This window comes from Eptatretus burgeri, chromosome 13 (assembly GCF_056783735.1).
Source record: "Eptatretus burgeri isolate ZD-2024b chromosome 13, Ebu_testis_v1, whole genome shotgun sequence".
Taxonomy (NCBI): domain Eukaryota; kingdom Metazoa; phylum Chordata; class Myxini; order Myxiniformes; family Myxinidae; genus Eptatretus; species Eptatretus burgeri.
Genome location: NC_140973.1, coordinates 31,278,694 through 31,295,029, shown reverse-complemented (window position 1 = coordinate 31,295,029; position 16,336 = coordinate 31,278,694). Strand labels below are relative to the sequence as shown.

The 16,336-nt window shown below is 44.1% G+C and overlaps 2 protein-coding genes and 1 long non-coding RNA gene across 7 annotated transcripts in view; 1 reads left to right on the top strand and 2 right to left on the bottom strand.

Moving 5' to 3' along the window:
- LOC147014183 (uncharacterized) overlaps positions 1–1,946 on the bottom strand; it is a 60,936-nt gene extending 58,990 nt beyond the window's left edge. Inside the window, exon 1 of the long non-coding RNA XR_015050676.1 lies at positions 1,808–1,946. This is a non-coding gene — a long non-coding RNA (uncharacterized LOC147014183). The remainder of the gene's footprint in view (positions 1–1,807) is intronic.
- LOC147014182 (macrophage mannose receptor 1-like) overlaps positions 1–2,607 on the top strand; it is a 99,300-nt gene extending 96,693 nt beyond the window's left edge. For all 5 annotated transcript variants that reach the window (XM_085851939.1, XM_085851936.1, XM_085851937.1 and 2 more), the window contains one exon: positions 1,892–2,607. In XM_085851939.1, the coding sequence (XP_085708065.1) occupies positions 1,892–1,896 (5 nt within the window). In that variant the 3' untranslated portion in view covers positions 1,897–2,607. The remainder of the gene's footprint in view (positions 1–1,891) is intronic.
- Positions 2,608–6,430: 3,823 nt separating this feature from the next.
- LOC147014179 (uncharacterized) overlaps positions 6,431–16,336 on the bottom strand; it is a 197,863-nt gene continuing 187,957 nt past the window's right edge. The window contains exons 7-9 of the mRNA XM_085851944.1: positions 9,915–9,950; positions 8,645–8,802; positions 6,431–8,445 (exon numbers count right to left, since the gene is read on the bottom strand). Of these exons, the coding sequence (XP_085708070.1) occupies positions 8,375–8,445; positions 8,645–8,802; positions 9,915–9,950 (265 nt within the window). The 3' untranslated portion in view covers positions 6,431–8,374. The remainder of the gene's footprint in view (positions 8,446–8,644; positions 8,803–9,914; positions 9,951–16,336) is intronic.

The window sequence follows — 16,336 nt, the reverse complement described above, 5'->3', positions numbered from 1 at the left end:
TTTGCCAATGCCACAAACCGGATATTCCATTGTAGCTAAGTCGAGAGGCAATTTGAAAGCAGAATGCGCTGTGCGGCCACCTGAAAGTAGTGTTGCGGCTATACCGGATGAAGCAACGACTAATGCGATCTTTTTCTGGCTCCTCATCTTAGCAAGCAAAAGGTTGAGGACAAATGTTTTGCCAGTACCACCCGGGGCATCCAAGAAAAATATCACACCACTTCCCTCTTGAACCGCTTCAGAAATCAGTTGATATGCATTACTCTGATCCTGTACCAGAAGCGGCTCATTGTCAGAATCAAACTTTGCGAGAGTATCTGTGTTGTAGTTTGTTTCACGGAACCATTCTCTACTGATGGTTCCGCTTTCAGACCTACTAGAAGAGGGAAGTCCCCACTTAGTTAAATCTTTCCCACTCATGTATAATACCAAATCTTCAATGTATATCAGAGCCTCATTGAACATATCTGGTGTCTACTGGATATGGTATAATATACATACGGTAATTTTTGCATAGGCCTATACACTATAAATAAAGGTTGGTCGACTTACGACCAAATCGACTTACGATTGGTCGGTCGGATCCGATCGTGGTCGTAAGTCGACGACTACCTGTATGTACAATAAAATATGACTTGTGTTAATCATGCATTAAAAGAGGCGTTTGTTGATGTGAATAGGGCCTATGATAAGTGTGTCGAATGCATAAGTCATAATTCGGAAACGGGAATTCGGAATTAACTGTAGCACTATTTTTTTTCATTCTATTGCAAATGGCATTGGCCCCATGTCAATCAGCTGAACTTGAAAAATTAACGTTACGAAAAGTGTGTCGAATGCATAAGTCATAATTCGGAAACCGGGAAGTCGGAAGTCATTGTCTTCAATTGACTGTAGTATTAATTTCTCATTCTCTAGCAAATTCCGTTGGTCCCATGTCAATCGGCTGAACTTGAAAAATTAACGTTACGCACTCAGGTGATGACGTCATAATTCGGAAACCGGAAGTCGGAAGTACAATTCTTTTACATCGGGACACTCCCGGGTACATGTTCTGTCAGCATGTGAAGTTTGGTGAGGATCAGTCCAGTACTTTTCGCGTGCATAGGTCACAGAGAAACACACACACACAGACAGACACACTTTCAAATATATATATATATATATATATATATATATATATATATATATATATATATATATATATATATATATATATATATATATATATATATATACACATATACACACACACACACAGTCTAACAAAATAAAAAATATATACATGAGCAATGATGCACAATGACAGGTACGAGTAAACAATAGAAGCTCTGCATTGTAATAGTCAGCCATCCAAAAGGAACAGCATTCATTCTTTGCGTGTATTTACAAAACAGCAAGGGATCGGTGCCCTGAATCACAAGCAAGAGGTTATGGGCATATTTATGGTCACACAATCTCAATCCGTTGATATCGTCTGGCATCCAGCCTTGATTTACACGTTGTCTTCCTTTGGTATTCTGGAAACCCTGCTCAAGTGGTTGTTTGATTTCCTCTATCCACAGAAACTGTGGGTGGCCCTTCATGATGTCTTTTTCCATTATTTATTTTCCCATGGTCAGTTACTTGAAAAAAAGTTGACACATCAAGGCTCTCAGCAAAACAAGGGGAATGAGACATCAAAGTGATAATGGGGCAGTGGAGCCTCAGTTGGACACAAAACCAAGTCAATGACTGAAGAGGAAAAGATAAGGGGAGGAAACAAATGAACCTGCACGTTACAAATGTTTAAATGTGATTGTAATACCTTAAAACTTGTGTTGTTTCTCTGCCATGTGACACTCTCTCGCAGATGTTTTGATTTGATGCCCTCATGTATTCCTTTTCTCAGGTTAGCAAGAGCGGAGTTCTTGTAACATTCTGCCGGTCATGTTGCTGCAACTGGGCCTACCAGGTGCTGTTCCTCTTTCGTTTTCACAACTTTATCAACTGTCTCGAGAGAATGGAAAAAGATCCTCACTCTTCAAACGGAACAAGACCACTAGATGATCTCTACTATCCTCTATCAACTAATGCTTCACATCCTTCTGTGTGAAGATGCATAATATTACTTATCCATCTTTGTAAAGTAATTTGGATCGTGTTCAAAATGAAAAGTGCTCTCTAAGAATTAAATAGACAATTAAATAGAAAGCTTCCTTTCCAAATGTGAACATTCAAACATAACAGAATGAGTCAAACTAACACTGCGTTTGTATTGAAATTTCAAACACCATCAAGGGCTTACTTTCCCATGCCACTTCCATCAAGTCTCAAGCTCGTCGTTATGGACGGCTTTTGATCTTTTGGATAGCCACAAACACAGAGGCCAGGTCGAGCATCAGACTGTTTCCACATTCAACCATCAATTACATGATTCGATCAAAATAAATGATTACTTTGGCAATCAATATATATTTACACATTAATTTGTATGCTTTTAGACAACAGCATAAGTTCATATGTGGCCTTGCCAAATAAACAGAGGATCAAAGAGAATGTATGTATAATACTAATCTGAATAATGATGCAGTAAAGTTATGCTTCAATAAAAACACAATGCAGATTCCCAATGTCATAAAGCTGATCTAAAAGGTTGAGGCTTACCCTTGGTTTGGCAGCAGCAATGCCCGGAGGCCCAATAAGCCAACCCAGGCTCAAAAACCTGTTCTACCTCTGGAATGCAAATGGTGTGTCATGACGGCCATGCTCACCCAAAGCCCGAAATGCTGGAATACTCTCATCATATACGTATGTGACAAACTAGCAATGGGTGAATAGTGAAACGGTTGGCCATTTTGAATTCATTTTTGGTAAATCTAGGTTAGCTGTGATCAAGATGTGGACTTTAAAATATATTAGCACACCACCCGTAGGCTGATTGCATCACTCCACCCCTCCCCCTCCTCCCCCCCCACCCCTCTACAATGGCACACACACACATACATTTTTATTGTGAGTAAACTTACATATGCAATTCTGACAACTCAATAAAAAAGCCCAAGCTCCCCCCTTCCCATCATCTTTACGCTCACCCTACTCCCATTCATAAAAGCAAACGGACATTCCCACGTTGAAACAGCGGAATATGTAAAGCTCTCCTCTCCCATATTATGCTATCACTGACTTCACAGAAACCCGTCATTGTCGCTTGTTCAACTCACAATTTTAAGAGAAAATAGTCGGACATGTAGCAAGGACCTGCATAACCTCCACAGTAAAAGCGTTGCTTGAGAGGAAGGGTTCGAAAGGGTAAATGCTAAAATTCTAGAGGGTTCTAAATGGTTCTGCAGGGTAATTCTAAAGGGTCGTTCTACAGGGTTCTAAAAGGTAAATTTTAAAGTTCTAAAAAGTTCCAAAGGGTGAATTCTAAAGTTCTAAAGGATTCCTAAATTGGCAGCCGTAGTATAGAAATTGTGGGTGGAGACGGGTCAACTGTCCAACCAATGGGTGCAACTCACGCACACAGACACACGCATCGCTCCCTTTATAGTGTCAATAATTTTAAGAGGTGGCCTTATGCTACCTGCAGATCCAACCAGGTACTCACCAGGAAACCTAGTGCAGCACAAAGAAAGTTGGTTGAAAATGTTTGCTTCCCAGGAGAGGAAATGGAAAAGGTATGTGAAACTGCTTTGAATGGAGGGAGAAAGGGTGAACGGAGGTGTGAGCGTCAGGTGAGACGAAAAGATGGCGGTGTTGAAGATTGGAGAAGATATGTTGTATATGAAGGATGATGTAAAACTATAACCCTTTCTGCCATTATAATGAGCCTTACACATACTTTAATAATAATTCACCATTGGAATAGCTAATGTAAATGCAAAGCAAACTATGTGGTTGTTGAGTAAGCTCATCACATTTGCCAGCAATCATAGTTCTATGATACTCTTCTCCAATAAATGAACACAGATATGAGTATAACTCTCATTTCTGTTTCAGCAATGGAAAATACAAACAAAAAATAATCCTTCATTGCTTATTTACCTTTATTACTACCCCCAGACCACCACAGGCAGCTTTGGTGGATTGAAGACAGGTTTGGGGGACAAAAAGAGGACAGAGATTATATCAGCGTTATTTTCCTAACCAAATAGCCATTCTTAATGCACTCTGTCTTTACGTAGCCTCCTCTTGATTAAACTTCCAAAATATAGGTATACTGCCACCTCCACTCTTTTGTTCCTCCTTATTCCCGTTTGTGTAATTGCCTTCCGGAGGATGTTCAAACTCTTACAAAAATCTTACAAGTCTTACAAAAATCGGTGCACTAACATCTGCCATTCCTTCTCCTTTACGATGATCTTTTCTACCCTCATTAACCCCACCAACAAGAACCCCCTCTTACTTGTTGGTTCTGGTTTCCTTCCATGTATTTGGCCTTTTGCTTGTTGGATTCACACACTGCTCCATTGTGTCAGTATTGCTGCCTTTATACTCTAATGCGGATGGTGGGATGTATCAGATTTGACAATTTGAGGTTCTTTCTCGATTCCATAAGTGTGCTCAGGCATGTTATCTAAAGAAGCCGGCACAGCGATTATTTGGGTTGGAAGGTCATCATTAATCAATTAGAGCATTGCAAAGAAAGGGAGGGCACGAAGGGGGCGATCGGTTTTTTGGCCTTTCAATTTTTCAGTCGAATCTTGATGCAATTCATCATCGTTAACACAAGAGGGAAACAGGACAGTTTTGTTTTTAACTTCTTCTGGATGTGGAATACTATTTTCCTCCATAGCATTCTGGGGGCAGATATCGGGATTGGGCAGAGAGTCTACATTCTCATGTACAAGTGATTCATACCAATTACTTGTAGTAGTCTGTTCAGACAGAAATGTGTCCAACGTTTATGACTCCAAAACTACCATCTTATATCGGAATTTTGGGGTGCTTTCCTCGTTCTCAATGAGGAAAGAAGCATAAAACCATCCCAAATGTTCATGTTTTCAGAGGCTTTTGAGTATGATACTATGTCATTTGAGGCAGTAACTGGGGTCATTTCTATGACAGTATTGAGAGGTAGAGGGGAAGCAGCATTGGCCAAAGGGGCCATCTGCTCGGCTTGAGAGGGTGCAGATTTGGGGACAGTGTAGTTTTCTTTTTTGTCTATTAAGGAGTGAATCTTGCAAATAGTTATTGTAAGGTTCACTTGGCTGCACCTGGATGGGTTTGAGATGAGAGGAGTAGCAACTGAAACCTGAATCTGATCCAGGTTCCTCCTGATGACTCCATCTTTGTCTATTTGTGCTTCTCCTGATACTCCAGTGCTGTATTTGTTCAGTTATTTCATTTAGATAACCATGCCATACTCCATGTGGATAGATAAGATCTGCGTATGTAATCAATGCGTTTCCCAACCCCATGAAATGTTACTTCACCCGTCATTCCAGTGTGATCTTCGTTAAATGTTCCTTCCATGAATCTGTCCCTTTATGTTCTCTATGGAGCGGCTTTGCGACCGTAGAGCATGCCCGGGATTGTGACATACTGAGAATTTGCATAATAGGATCAAAAGACACTGTAGGAGGGCCTGAAGTCACCAATCAGGACCAAAGCTGCCTGAAGAAGGGGCTTGGGAGTTCGCTCCACCTCCATCCTCTGCATTTGGATGTTGGATCGAAAGAGAGTATAGGTGCAGACAGAGGAGATAAAAGGTAGTGCTCAGGGTCAAGCTTTGCCTCAGATGTTACTGGTGTGTTCCTCAGTCCCAATGGTCCAATGCTCCTGGTAGTGGGTCATTCTGCTATGTGTGCTATGCTGGGAAAGAGGACTTGGTGTGTCTAGCTTGGTGGTCGGTACAGTTCATGAAGGAGCTTTCAACATTGCAGTGCTAAAGCCGCAGCAAAAACCCCAGCCGTTGCATAGCCAGGCGATCACTGGACCCACTCCTTGGACATGCCGGCAGGGTCCATCAGGGACCTGCCCAGGGTAGACTACGAGTGCCTCTTCTGTCAAGTCCCATTACCGCTTGTCACAACTGTCGAGTGTCTGTGGGCCCCAAATCATCTTGGTAAGAAATCCCGTGTGTCGGTTGGTCTGTGTGTTCGGCACATATTATTAGTAGTTATATTACTTATTATAAGTGGTTTCAGTACAGTATTCTCGTTTCGGCTTTTTTGGGGATATCATTGTGCAGTGACCAAGATAATCCACATAATAATATGGTGTCCGACTATCTGTCCCTTTGTCTGTGATTGTGATATCGTCAAACTTTGTAGGCATAATTAACAATGTTTTACCAATCCCTTGTATCGAGTTAGCAATTCTCATTTTTTGATATCTGACTTTTGTTTCATCAACTGCTGCAAAAAAAGTGAAGTTAAATTTCCATGGAATTTTATGCAAAGGTATGCACAGGTATACACCATATAAACACAGACTGTCAAAAGAATACCTTAGCATGTACTTTATTGTATTCAGAAACGACAGACCAATTTTTTTATTGGATATAGTGTGCATCATCTTGAGAGCTGGACTACCCAGCAGTTGTGTTAATTTGATACAAGGTCACATCGTGAATGAAAAAGCAGCGATAACAATGGCAGTTTGGGTATGAACAAGCAGTTAAAGGGGACAGAGATAAATGCTCTTTAACACACAAATCCACAAATGTTAATAAAAATTGAGTCACATAATGTTACATCAACAATTCAACATGTTTTCCATCAGATAACATCTACAAATCAAAACAGTTGTGGTCTGGTCACTGTGAAATCATGATAGGTGGTGGGATCAATATCAATTGAAAACACAAGGTTTGATTGAGTTTTTGATTCATACAGCTGAGACACCATATCACAAAACCAAAATAGAAAACATAATAACTTGCACTCACATTATGACATTGTCAAAAGGGTGATGCTGAAGAAAAATCACGAGATTATCAGATACTCAACAATGCTGAGACAAATAAGTACTTTGAGGCTGCGGTTCGGCTTTTATCATACAACTTCAAGTAACTGCAACAGACACAAAGGCAGAAGCATATTGTGTGCAGTTTGGCCCTGGAGATTCTGCCAATTGTGGCAAAAGACACACCGTCTCCCTGCAATCACCAAAACTATGAAAGTTTTGGATGAAAATTTGGCACGACAACGGAGGACGAAGGAAAACATTTCATTAGATTTCCCACTAATTCTTGACAATACTTTTCTCAAGATAAAATAGTAATTACTTTTGCTAATTCCAAAAGGCATACATTGGCCTGAAGCACGTTCAAATTAGGAAACAGAACTATCATTATTTAACAATTACCAGAAGGTTAAAAAAAAAAGATGCAAGTTCTGCGTTATCCGACTTAAAACTTCACGCGTTGCCGTTACAAGCTCAGTTCTTTTATCCGAGAATCAAGTTCACGTAAAATCTAATGTATGGCATATAAATAAAATGATATAGATCATCAGCTTTTAGCAAAGCAGGACTCTTCTCTGCTAACAAACTTGCTCATAGCTGATATTCGTATAATCCAGTAATTACCTTATGCTGTCAATAAAATAGCCAATTGGGCATAGATATTAACTGGGGAAACAAGACAGTGAAATCATTTGCTTTACCTTCGGAGAGTGAAGCAACTGGTTCTGCTGTCATTACATCACAATTCGTACCATCCGGCTCCCTCTGCTCGAGCACAACAATTTACAGTGTTGTCTGACAAGACTCAATGTAGCAAAGTACCAAAGGTTTTTGATGCCGTGTCAAAGAGTGGGGATCAAAATGTTTTCCCCTCAACCATGAAGGTCCTGCACCACCAAAACTCGGCACGGATATCGGTCCTTTACACGTGGTTTCCAGCACAATTTTTCCTGGTGATGGTCATGTCTCTTGATGCCATTGGAATAGAAGTCATGTTGTTGGCTGTGAAACTTTTTGAAAAGGGGAAAAAACCTTTTGACCCCATTAAACACCCCCAAAAAAACATCACAGAAACCATATCATGTTATTAGTGCAGGAAATAAAACTAAGATTTTCTACCAGTGCGGCACCACAACTCCAAGGAACAGAAACCTCATTATATTTATAGTGAAAGAGCAGCGGGGTGCAGTGCACAAGATACAGCAGCTAAAATACCACTTTGGTAATAATGGTGGCATCCTCAGAGACGCAAAAGGAATTGGGATGTGTGTACCCTAAACGATCTTATAAACTATTTATTATACTGCTTAAAGGTAGTGGTTGTACCTCATCATTCAGAGAAAGGTGATGCTGTAAATGCAGTGCACACAGCCACACATTAGGGTTTGGTACTAGCACATGGATTGACATCCACTTTTGCTGCTCAAGGCTTACACGAGAACCATTATCTACAGAAGAGGTTTCCATAATGAGCCAGGGATTACTACACCCCAAAACTAAATAAATACGCTTCCAGCTCCGACTCTTGAGGCTCACCTTCGTGGCTTCCTACACCTGGAGACCAGACAGAAAGGCAAAATAAAAACTAGATTCAGAGGCTAAACAAGTAAGCTGATGATATGTACCAATCGATATGGGATAACAATAAGATTTAACAATGAAAACCAAGCAATAGCTCACTAAATTATGCCAGGCCTCGATACCCATGCTAATGAAAAATTAAATTTATGAATATAAGCAGGTAAGCAATTACCGGCAACTGGTGCGATCGAGGGATCGACCGCGCTTTTCACAACGTCGAGCCAACAAGCGACAGGAGCAGTGGCAGGTGACCGGATCTTGTTGAAAACGGTTTGGGCGGCGTGCAGAACAGGGCTTGCAAGAACTACTAAACATAGACATATGAAAAATCTGTGAACAAAGTTGCAATTTTAAAAATAAAAGTTAAAAAAACAGTTATTTTATGTCATTAGCTTTGAGTTATTAACAAGCTACTTCTGACATCTCGGCAATACAGTGGCAAACTGACTGCGATAAGTCAAACAAGAATTTTGAGCAACAATGTATGCATAAAACATTCACTCGAACGTGCTGTGGATTAAAATAATAATTGAAATAAAGGTCATAATTAAATCTATATTAGAATTTTACATTTTATTATTTTTCTTCTCTTGTACGCTGCACTTGGCTATATAATTTCTGGGGGTGCAACTATGCTGGAATGTACAGGGTGGGGCATTTATAGCTGACACTTTTATTATCCTTATAACTTTTTGGTTTCTAAACGAAATAAAATAAAATTTATATACAACATAGGCACATACTTCAAATTTTTTTTAATCAATTTTGATTATTTATTTCTTAAAAATTACATCAGACAAATGGGCCCCTTTCAAATTCATGCATTCACGACAGCGGATCATCATATTGTTCATTTCCGCATCATATTGTTAGAGCGGATGGTTGCAGTGATGTTTGCCTTCAATACATCGATCAATGTTGGATGTTCCTTCTAAACTTTGCCCTTCAGAAATGCTCATTGGAAGAAATCTGGTGGAGTTAAATCTGCCAAATCAAAGTGTGCCTCCTCTGTCATGATGACCTTATTTGTGAAATTGGCATGCTCATGGCATTTTAAAAAACATAAAAAATGTAAATAAATAAAAATGCTTATTGCATTTAAAGTGCTCCATCATTAAAAACTTTCAAGTATTATCTGTAAAACAAAGAAAACAATAATTAGTTATGCCAAGACTGCTTCCGGCTAGAAAGATTGCAAATGTGTCAGATATAAATGCCCCAACGTGTACATTTAACTAATGGTAATAGATAACCACATCTGTCAGACAGCCATACATAATTGAAACCATCAAAAAGTTTTGGAGAAATCGGGAGTGGCTTTCAATGAATGCTCAGCCATGGATCAATTGTTTTGAATTTGACAGTCATTCATCCATTCACAATACACTACATTCAATAACTTTTGTAATTCTCTGACATCCTCTGCAAATGGGTAGTCCTACCTGTCAGTTTGCAATTGCTTCGAGTTCTCCTTCAGCCTGGAAGGAGTAAAATCTCAAGATCAGGAAATTTGAATCAGAATTATTTATGAGCAAAGGTCACGAGTCATGTCACATTAAAATGGGGTAATGGGGAAAAAATCATGTACAGCAAGCCCCAAGCTGAGCAACAACACACAAGAGATTTTTTTTTTTTGAAAGCAACGAGGGATGAATGTGTCAATGCATGAGTACAGGTACACATGCAAGCACACACGTGTTTTTTTTCATTTCAGTTTCTCACAATTCTAACACGCGCGCGCACACACACACACACACACACACACACACACACACACACACACACACACACACACACACACACACACACACACACACACACACACACACACACACACACACACACACACACACACTTATTAATTGTACAGATAGAATCAGCTATTCCAAAAAATATAATATAATTCAAAGGATTGCTGTAAATCGTGTTAATTTCACAACATCAGAAATTCAACCAATACCTAAAAGAAGAACCTTAACCTATAAGCAATTGACTGGTTTCCCAACAGCAGGGAAAGCAATATATTATATACTGAACAAAAATATAAACGCACCAACCTAAATATCTAAGTCAAGATTGCCATTATGGGAAAATGGTCAAACCGATGATATGTTTGAGCAATGGTTCCTTTGTTTTGCTCAAGACAGATGTTCCCATTGAAATTGACCACTCTGAGTGTGTGGACTCACACGTTGAGTAATCCTTCCCATGAGCACCATGGGGCTTGACAGAGTGATGGTCAGTGAGCGTGACCAGGACACAAACACTCCCTATAGCTTGCCCTATAAAAGGCCTCCCCAAAATGTGGACTGGTGCCAAATGTCAACATGCCACAGATGTCACAAATCTTGAGGGAGCGCGCCATTGGCATGCTGAATGCTGGGACGTCAGTACGGGCCGTTGCAGCAGACTTCAATGTCCACCACTCCACCATTAGCCGCCTGAGAACGCGCCTCAGAGAGACTGGAAGCACCGTGAACCGCCCACATGCCCGGCGACCACGTGTGACCACCGCCGGTCAGGATCATCACATGAGGCTGCAACATCTCCGGGATCGACTCCGACCGGCCACGAGGACTGCTGATGAGACTGTCGGGCTGCATAACAGGCGCATTTCAGCCCAGACGGTGCGTAACCGCTTGAGGGAGGCCAACCTCCGAGCCCGCCGACCACACCGGGGACTCGACCTCACTGCAGTCCGGCGTCAGACCCGACTGAACTGGGCCAATGTTCACTTGTGCTGGACCCTCGCACGATGGAGGAGAGTGCTGTTCACCGATGAGTCGCGGTTCCAGCTGTATCGGGCTGATGGCAGACTCCGCGTCTGACGTCGGGCTGGGGAGCGCTACACTGACGCCAATGTCCTTCGTCGGGTGTCACATGGTGGTGCCAGTGTTATGGTGTGGGCAGGCATATGCCATGGAGAGCGCACTCGGCTTCATTTCATTGAAGGCAACTTGAACGGGCAGCGGTACAGGGACGAGATACTCAGACCCATCGTCGTGCCGTTTGTGCGCCTTCACCATGTGACGTTTCAGCACGACAATGCTCACCCCCATGTTGCCAGGATCTGCATGGACTTCCTCGGTGAGGAGGACATTGATGTCCTCGACTGACCTCCACATTCTCCCGACATGTCGCCCATCGAGCACCTTTGGGACGTTCTTGATCGACGCGTACGACAACGTTACGCAGTCCCAGAGAACGTCCGCCAGCACCGTGTGGCTCTCCAGGAGGAATGGGAAAACATCCCTCAGGCCACCATCGATAATCTGGTGATGTCTATGCACCGCTCTGCGCGACGCCAACGGTGGACACACCCGCTACTGACTGTGTAAACTCTGACAGTGACACCTCGGTTGTGTCGGCTGTTGTAGCGCAAAGACTGTCGCCAGAATTCTCAAGGAACTCTTTGAAATTTAATGCTCAATTGTCATGGATTCTATAACCAAATTGTTGTGAAGATTTAGTATTAATGAGTTCGAGGTAAAATAGTAACAATCGCTTGGTGCGTTTATATTTTTGCACTTGGTGCGTTTATATTTTTGTTCAGTGCAGTAGCATATATATTGTGACGTCCACGGGACTTGAACAGTCCCGCCAACGTAGAATGAGCCGAAACGATGGAGGCGGTTTATTTATCTATAACCCAAACATGGCGGTTCTAATCGCTCTACCGCAAACGGAACGAGGAAGGTGGCACGAGTCACTTTTCACTGAGTTGATGATGTTTATTTGTTTTTATTATTAACCAGAAATAACAAGACTCGGCAAGAAGAGGGATCCGGGGCGATTCGACGGGATGGTGTGGGATCGGGCGTGGGGAAAACGCAGACAATTCCAATGAATATACAATTCTCAAACCCTCTAAGGCGCCAAGTACACACACACACACACACACACACACACACACACACACACACACACACACACACACACACACACACACACACACACACACACACACACACACACACACACACACACACACACACACACACACAAAACGTAGCTACTTCTGGTGGTCAGGCTGGACCGTGGTGTGGACGCAACTGTCCCTGGATCAGCGTCGGACGAGCTGGCCTTGCTCTCAGGGGGGGAGGGGGGCAGGAGAAACCGTGGTGCTGTCGACCTCCTGGTCCTGGCCCAAGTCCGCTCACAGCCGCCAGGGAACCAGTTCTGGCACCAAATTGCGAGCAGGAGAGGGAGGCAGGTCCGCCCGCCGTTCGACCCCATACTGCGAGTCAGCAGAACCCCAGAGCCAACCAAGGTGAGGCACGAGGCTCAGCAAGGCTCCAAGACACGATGAAGAACATGATCAAATCAGCACAACAACAAGTACGCTTCCCCCGCAACAACCTCCACACCAAAAAAACACGATCTTTTTGTCCCGATCTTCTTCCTCTCCCTTTTCGACCCCGAACAGAACCTTTTTATCCTCCTGTCCTCGTCACTTCCAATCGAGCCGTTTATTGGCCCACCGCCGTCGCCTTCCGCCAATCGTGATCACGGGGCGGAGCCATCCGCTGCCCTGTCCTGTGACGTCACGGCCAGCCTCCAGGGACTACTAAAAGGGGTTTACGCAGACACACTTACCCTATCCCGTGTCCCTATCTAATTACGTGACAATTATCATCTCCCCCTTGAAGAAATGAACATTTACTAGACAACTTATCACCACTGAATTGCTACTTATTACATCGAGTTCCTGGTAAACTCGAACAGCATGGCATACCTAATTAAACATCCTAATTACCCTTTGAATGCATACCCCCCCTCAAACGTAACACTGCCCCCTCCTCTGGTACCGCAGCTCCTGCAAGGCATATCACAGGCGCTAACGTACCAGCCTTAACACTTACTGACACACCTAATTAACCTAACGAAATAAAGTAGGAGGGGCAATGGGCAGCGAGTCGCAGCTAACTTACCTATCCTGCTTAATGTACTACCCCCTTATGGCCTTATCCTCGCCTAAACAATCATTCGTTTTTATTTTGTTGTTTTTTTTTATTTTATTTTATCACATGAGAGCACTGAGCGAAGTTGCACTCCATCTTCTGGATCATCGCTCTTGCCCAACACTCTTCCAGTGATCTGGGGAGGGGCAACAAAAGGTTCCACAAAAACACAACACTTATACTTTACATTCCTACTCTAAGCCTTAACGACACTATTCACAGGATATTTACACTTGACCGCCTCCCCCAGTGGATGCTAATAGACCCAGCGTTACCTGGGGAGCCAATTTTCAAATTTGCTTGCCCCAAAATTATGCGGACATCATGCCCTTGCTGCACATGTCAAGTTGTGCGGGATCGAGTGGGACTCATACATCTTCACAACACTCACACCATGGTCATCATCACATTTCTAGGTCATGGTCCTCATTTTAATCATGCAGGCTGAATCCCGTCGTGGACGTGGGGTGGGTTACCACAAGATGATGGGGGCATCTCAGGTGCAACCATGCCCACAGGTAAGCTTTAATCCAACCCGGACGTTTCTCCGCCCCGCTCTCTTTGATTCCCTCCCCCCTGGTAGCCATCAGCTCTAATCCCGTACAACACTCTGGAAGGGGTCTCACTGGCTCCTCTGGCCTTCCTGGGTCGCCAAGGTCCTACCCGCCTTGGTCGCCCAACCAGACCCTCTCCCAGTTGCCTCCAGACACTGTCACCATTAGCCACCAGGTGGTGAATCTCCTTGAAGGGGGTCGCAATTCATGCTCACCGTGAGCTTCAGCAATCCCTGTGGACAAGCACATCATCCCCACCCACAAAACCCACATGACTCCCCCACCCCATCAGCCTTACATGTGACACCTGCATTTCTAACACTTCGCCGACCATGACCTTCCCTATTACCACACCATGTCCAATAAAAAAATCAATGTGTGCACCATACATTTCACTTCTTAACTTAAAACAACTCGCACAGCACTTCTCACCCGATCCACGCACCAGCCATTGGACAGCCACTTGTGCCCGCTTTGTTACCAATTACCCACTGTCCCGATTGTCACTCTAAAACGCAGCAGAACTCACAAACCCATGCCAATTTTCCCACAATTCGTTTTTTTCCACCAAAGGAGGGCACTTCGCCACAATCTCAGCAGCCGAGCATGGCCGTATATGCTCAACCCAATCTAGTCTCCCGACCCCCGACAGTGATTTCCAGACTCGACCTATGTAAGGGCACCTCGGATAGACCTGGCGGTTCAGCAGGAGGATTCATCCTCTGTAACATTTGGGTAATGCCAAGTTCTCCCAGCCCCCTCCTTGATCCTGAATCTCCGCCTGTCGGACTGTCACCGATGGCCTCTCGGGCACCCGACCCGGCCGACTCCACGAGGCCAGCCTGGCCGCGCACTCGGCCGCTCGGTGAACGGTGGGTGGATCCTGTAGCTCCACTAGCGCTCGGACCTCAGGGTCAGGAAGAGCAGCTAAAAATTTCTCTAGTGCCAGTCTGTCCCATGCCTCCACTGTAAGGTCCCGATACGCGATCCTGACTGATTGGTAAATGTCCTGTGCCAGCTCCTGCACTGTCTCACCCGGCTTTAATCTGCGGTGCTGGAGCTGGGCCCGCACCAGATCACAGTTTGCCGCGAACCCAAACCGACGGCTCAACGCCTCGTGAATGTGGGAGCTGGTCAACATCCCCTCCGCGATCACGTTTAACACATCTGCGGCTGGTCCCCGCAACGTTGCCACCAAATTCCCTGTACGTTCCCGCTCATTCCACCCGTTTAGTCGAGAAATGCACTCAAATTGCGTCAGAAAAGCTTCAACGCTCCCTGACCCGTCAAAATTTACCAGGGGGATCACTTTTACGGTGGCCCACTTCTCAGTTTCTCCCTTGTCGGAATCCAGCCCAGGGATCAAACACCCTTGTGGCTGCGTATCCAATTTCGGAGCCCACTGTGGCCAAAGATGTTTTGTGGTGAGGGTCTCATGGGTCAATTTTTCCTCCTGTTCCAAACGTTGAATGGACCGATTCACCTCTTCCCGCAGGATCCTCTGGGCCCGCACAACCTCCTCCAAGGCTCCGTCGCGAGTTTGTAGCTGCTCCTCAACCTACCCGGACACTCTACTTACAAAAGACGGCTCTACCAGGCCTTTATCCAAGACTTCATCTTGGCTCATAATTTTATCTTGTTCGTCCAAACGAGCCTCCAATCCTTTTACCTCCTCCGCCAAATTCATCCCTTGCTTCCTCAGCTCTCCCCACTCTTCGATTTGCAGCTGCATACGAGCATCCACACAGGCACGATGACGTTCCAGGCTTTCATCCACTTTATCAACCCGAATGTTCGTTGCATCAATTTTATCTACCCATTTTTTCCGTATATTTTCCAACTCCAATGTAATTTCTACCTTTGTTTCCTCCAATCTATCCTCGAATTTGCTTTGTATTTCTCCCAATTTAACATCCACACACTCCTGCATCTCAGTTTTCATTTTCTCCATCTTTTCCCCCAATTCATCCCTCATTAAATCAATCCGTGCACCCAACTGTTCCCCCATTACCCCCAATTGATCTGTCATTTCTGCCCCCTGTGCCGTCATTTTTGCCATTTGTGCCGTCATTTCTGCCCTCTGTGTCACGAATTGATTTTCCATTTGTGCCCCCTGTGCCGTCATTTCTGCCCTCTGTGTCATGACTTGATTTGCCATTTGTACCGTCATGTCCGCTATTAAACGTTCCAACAGTGTCTGGATCGTCATCGCACCAGCTTCCGGCGCTGCCGGCCCCGTTACGGGCGATGAAGCACGGTCCACGCTTGGAATGGGGGAGGTTCCAACCCTACCCCCGTCTCTCACTTCTTCCCCCGACTCGCTGCCAGACACGTGGCCTTCCTCCTCAA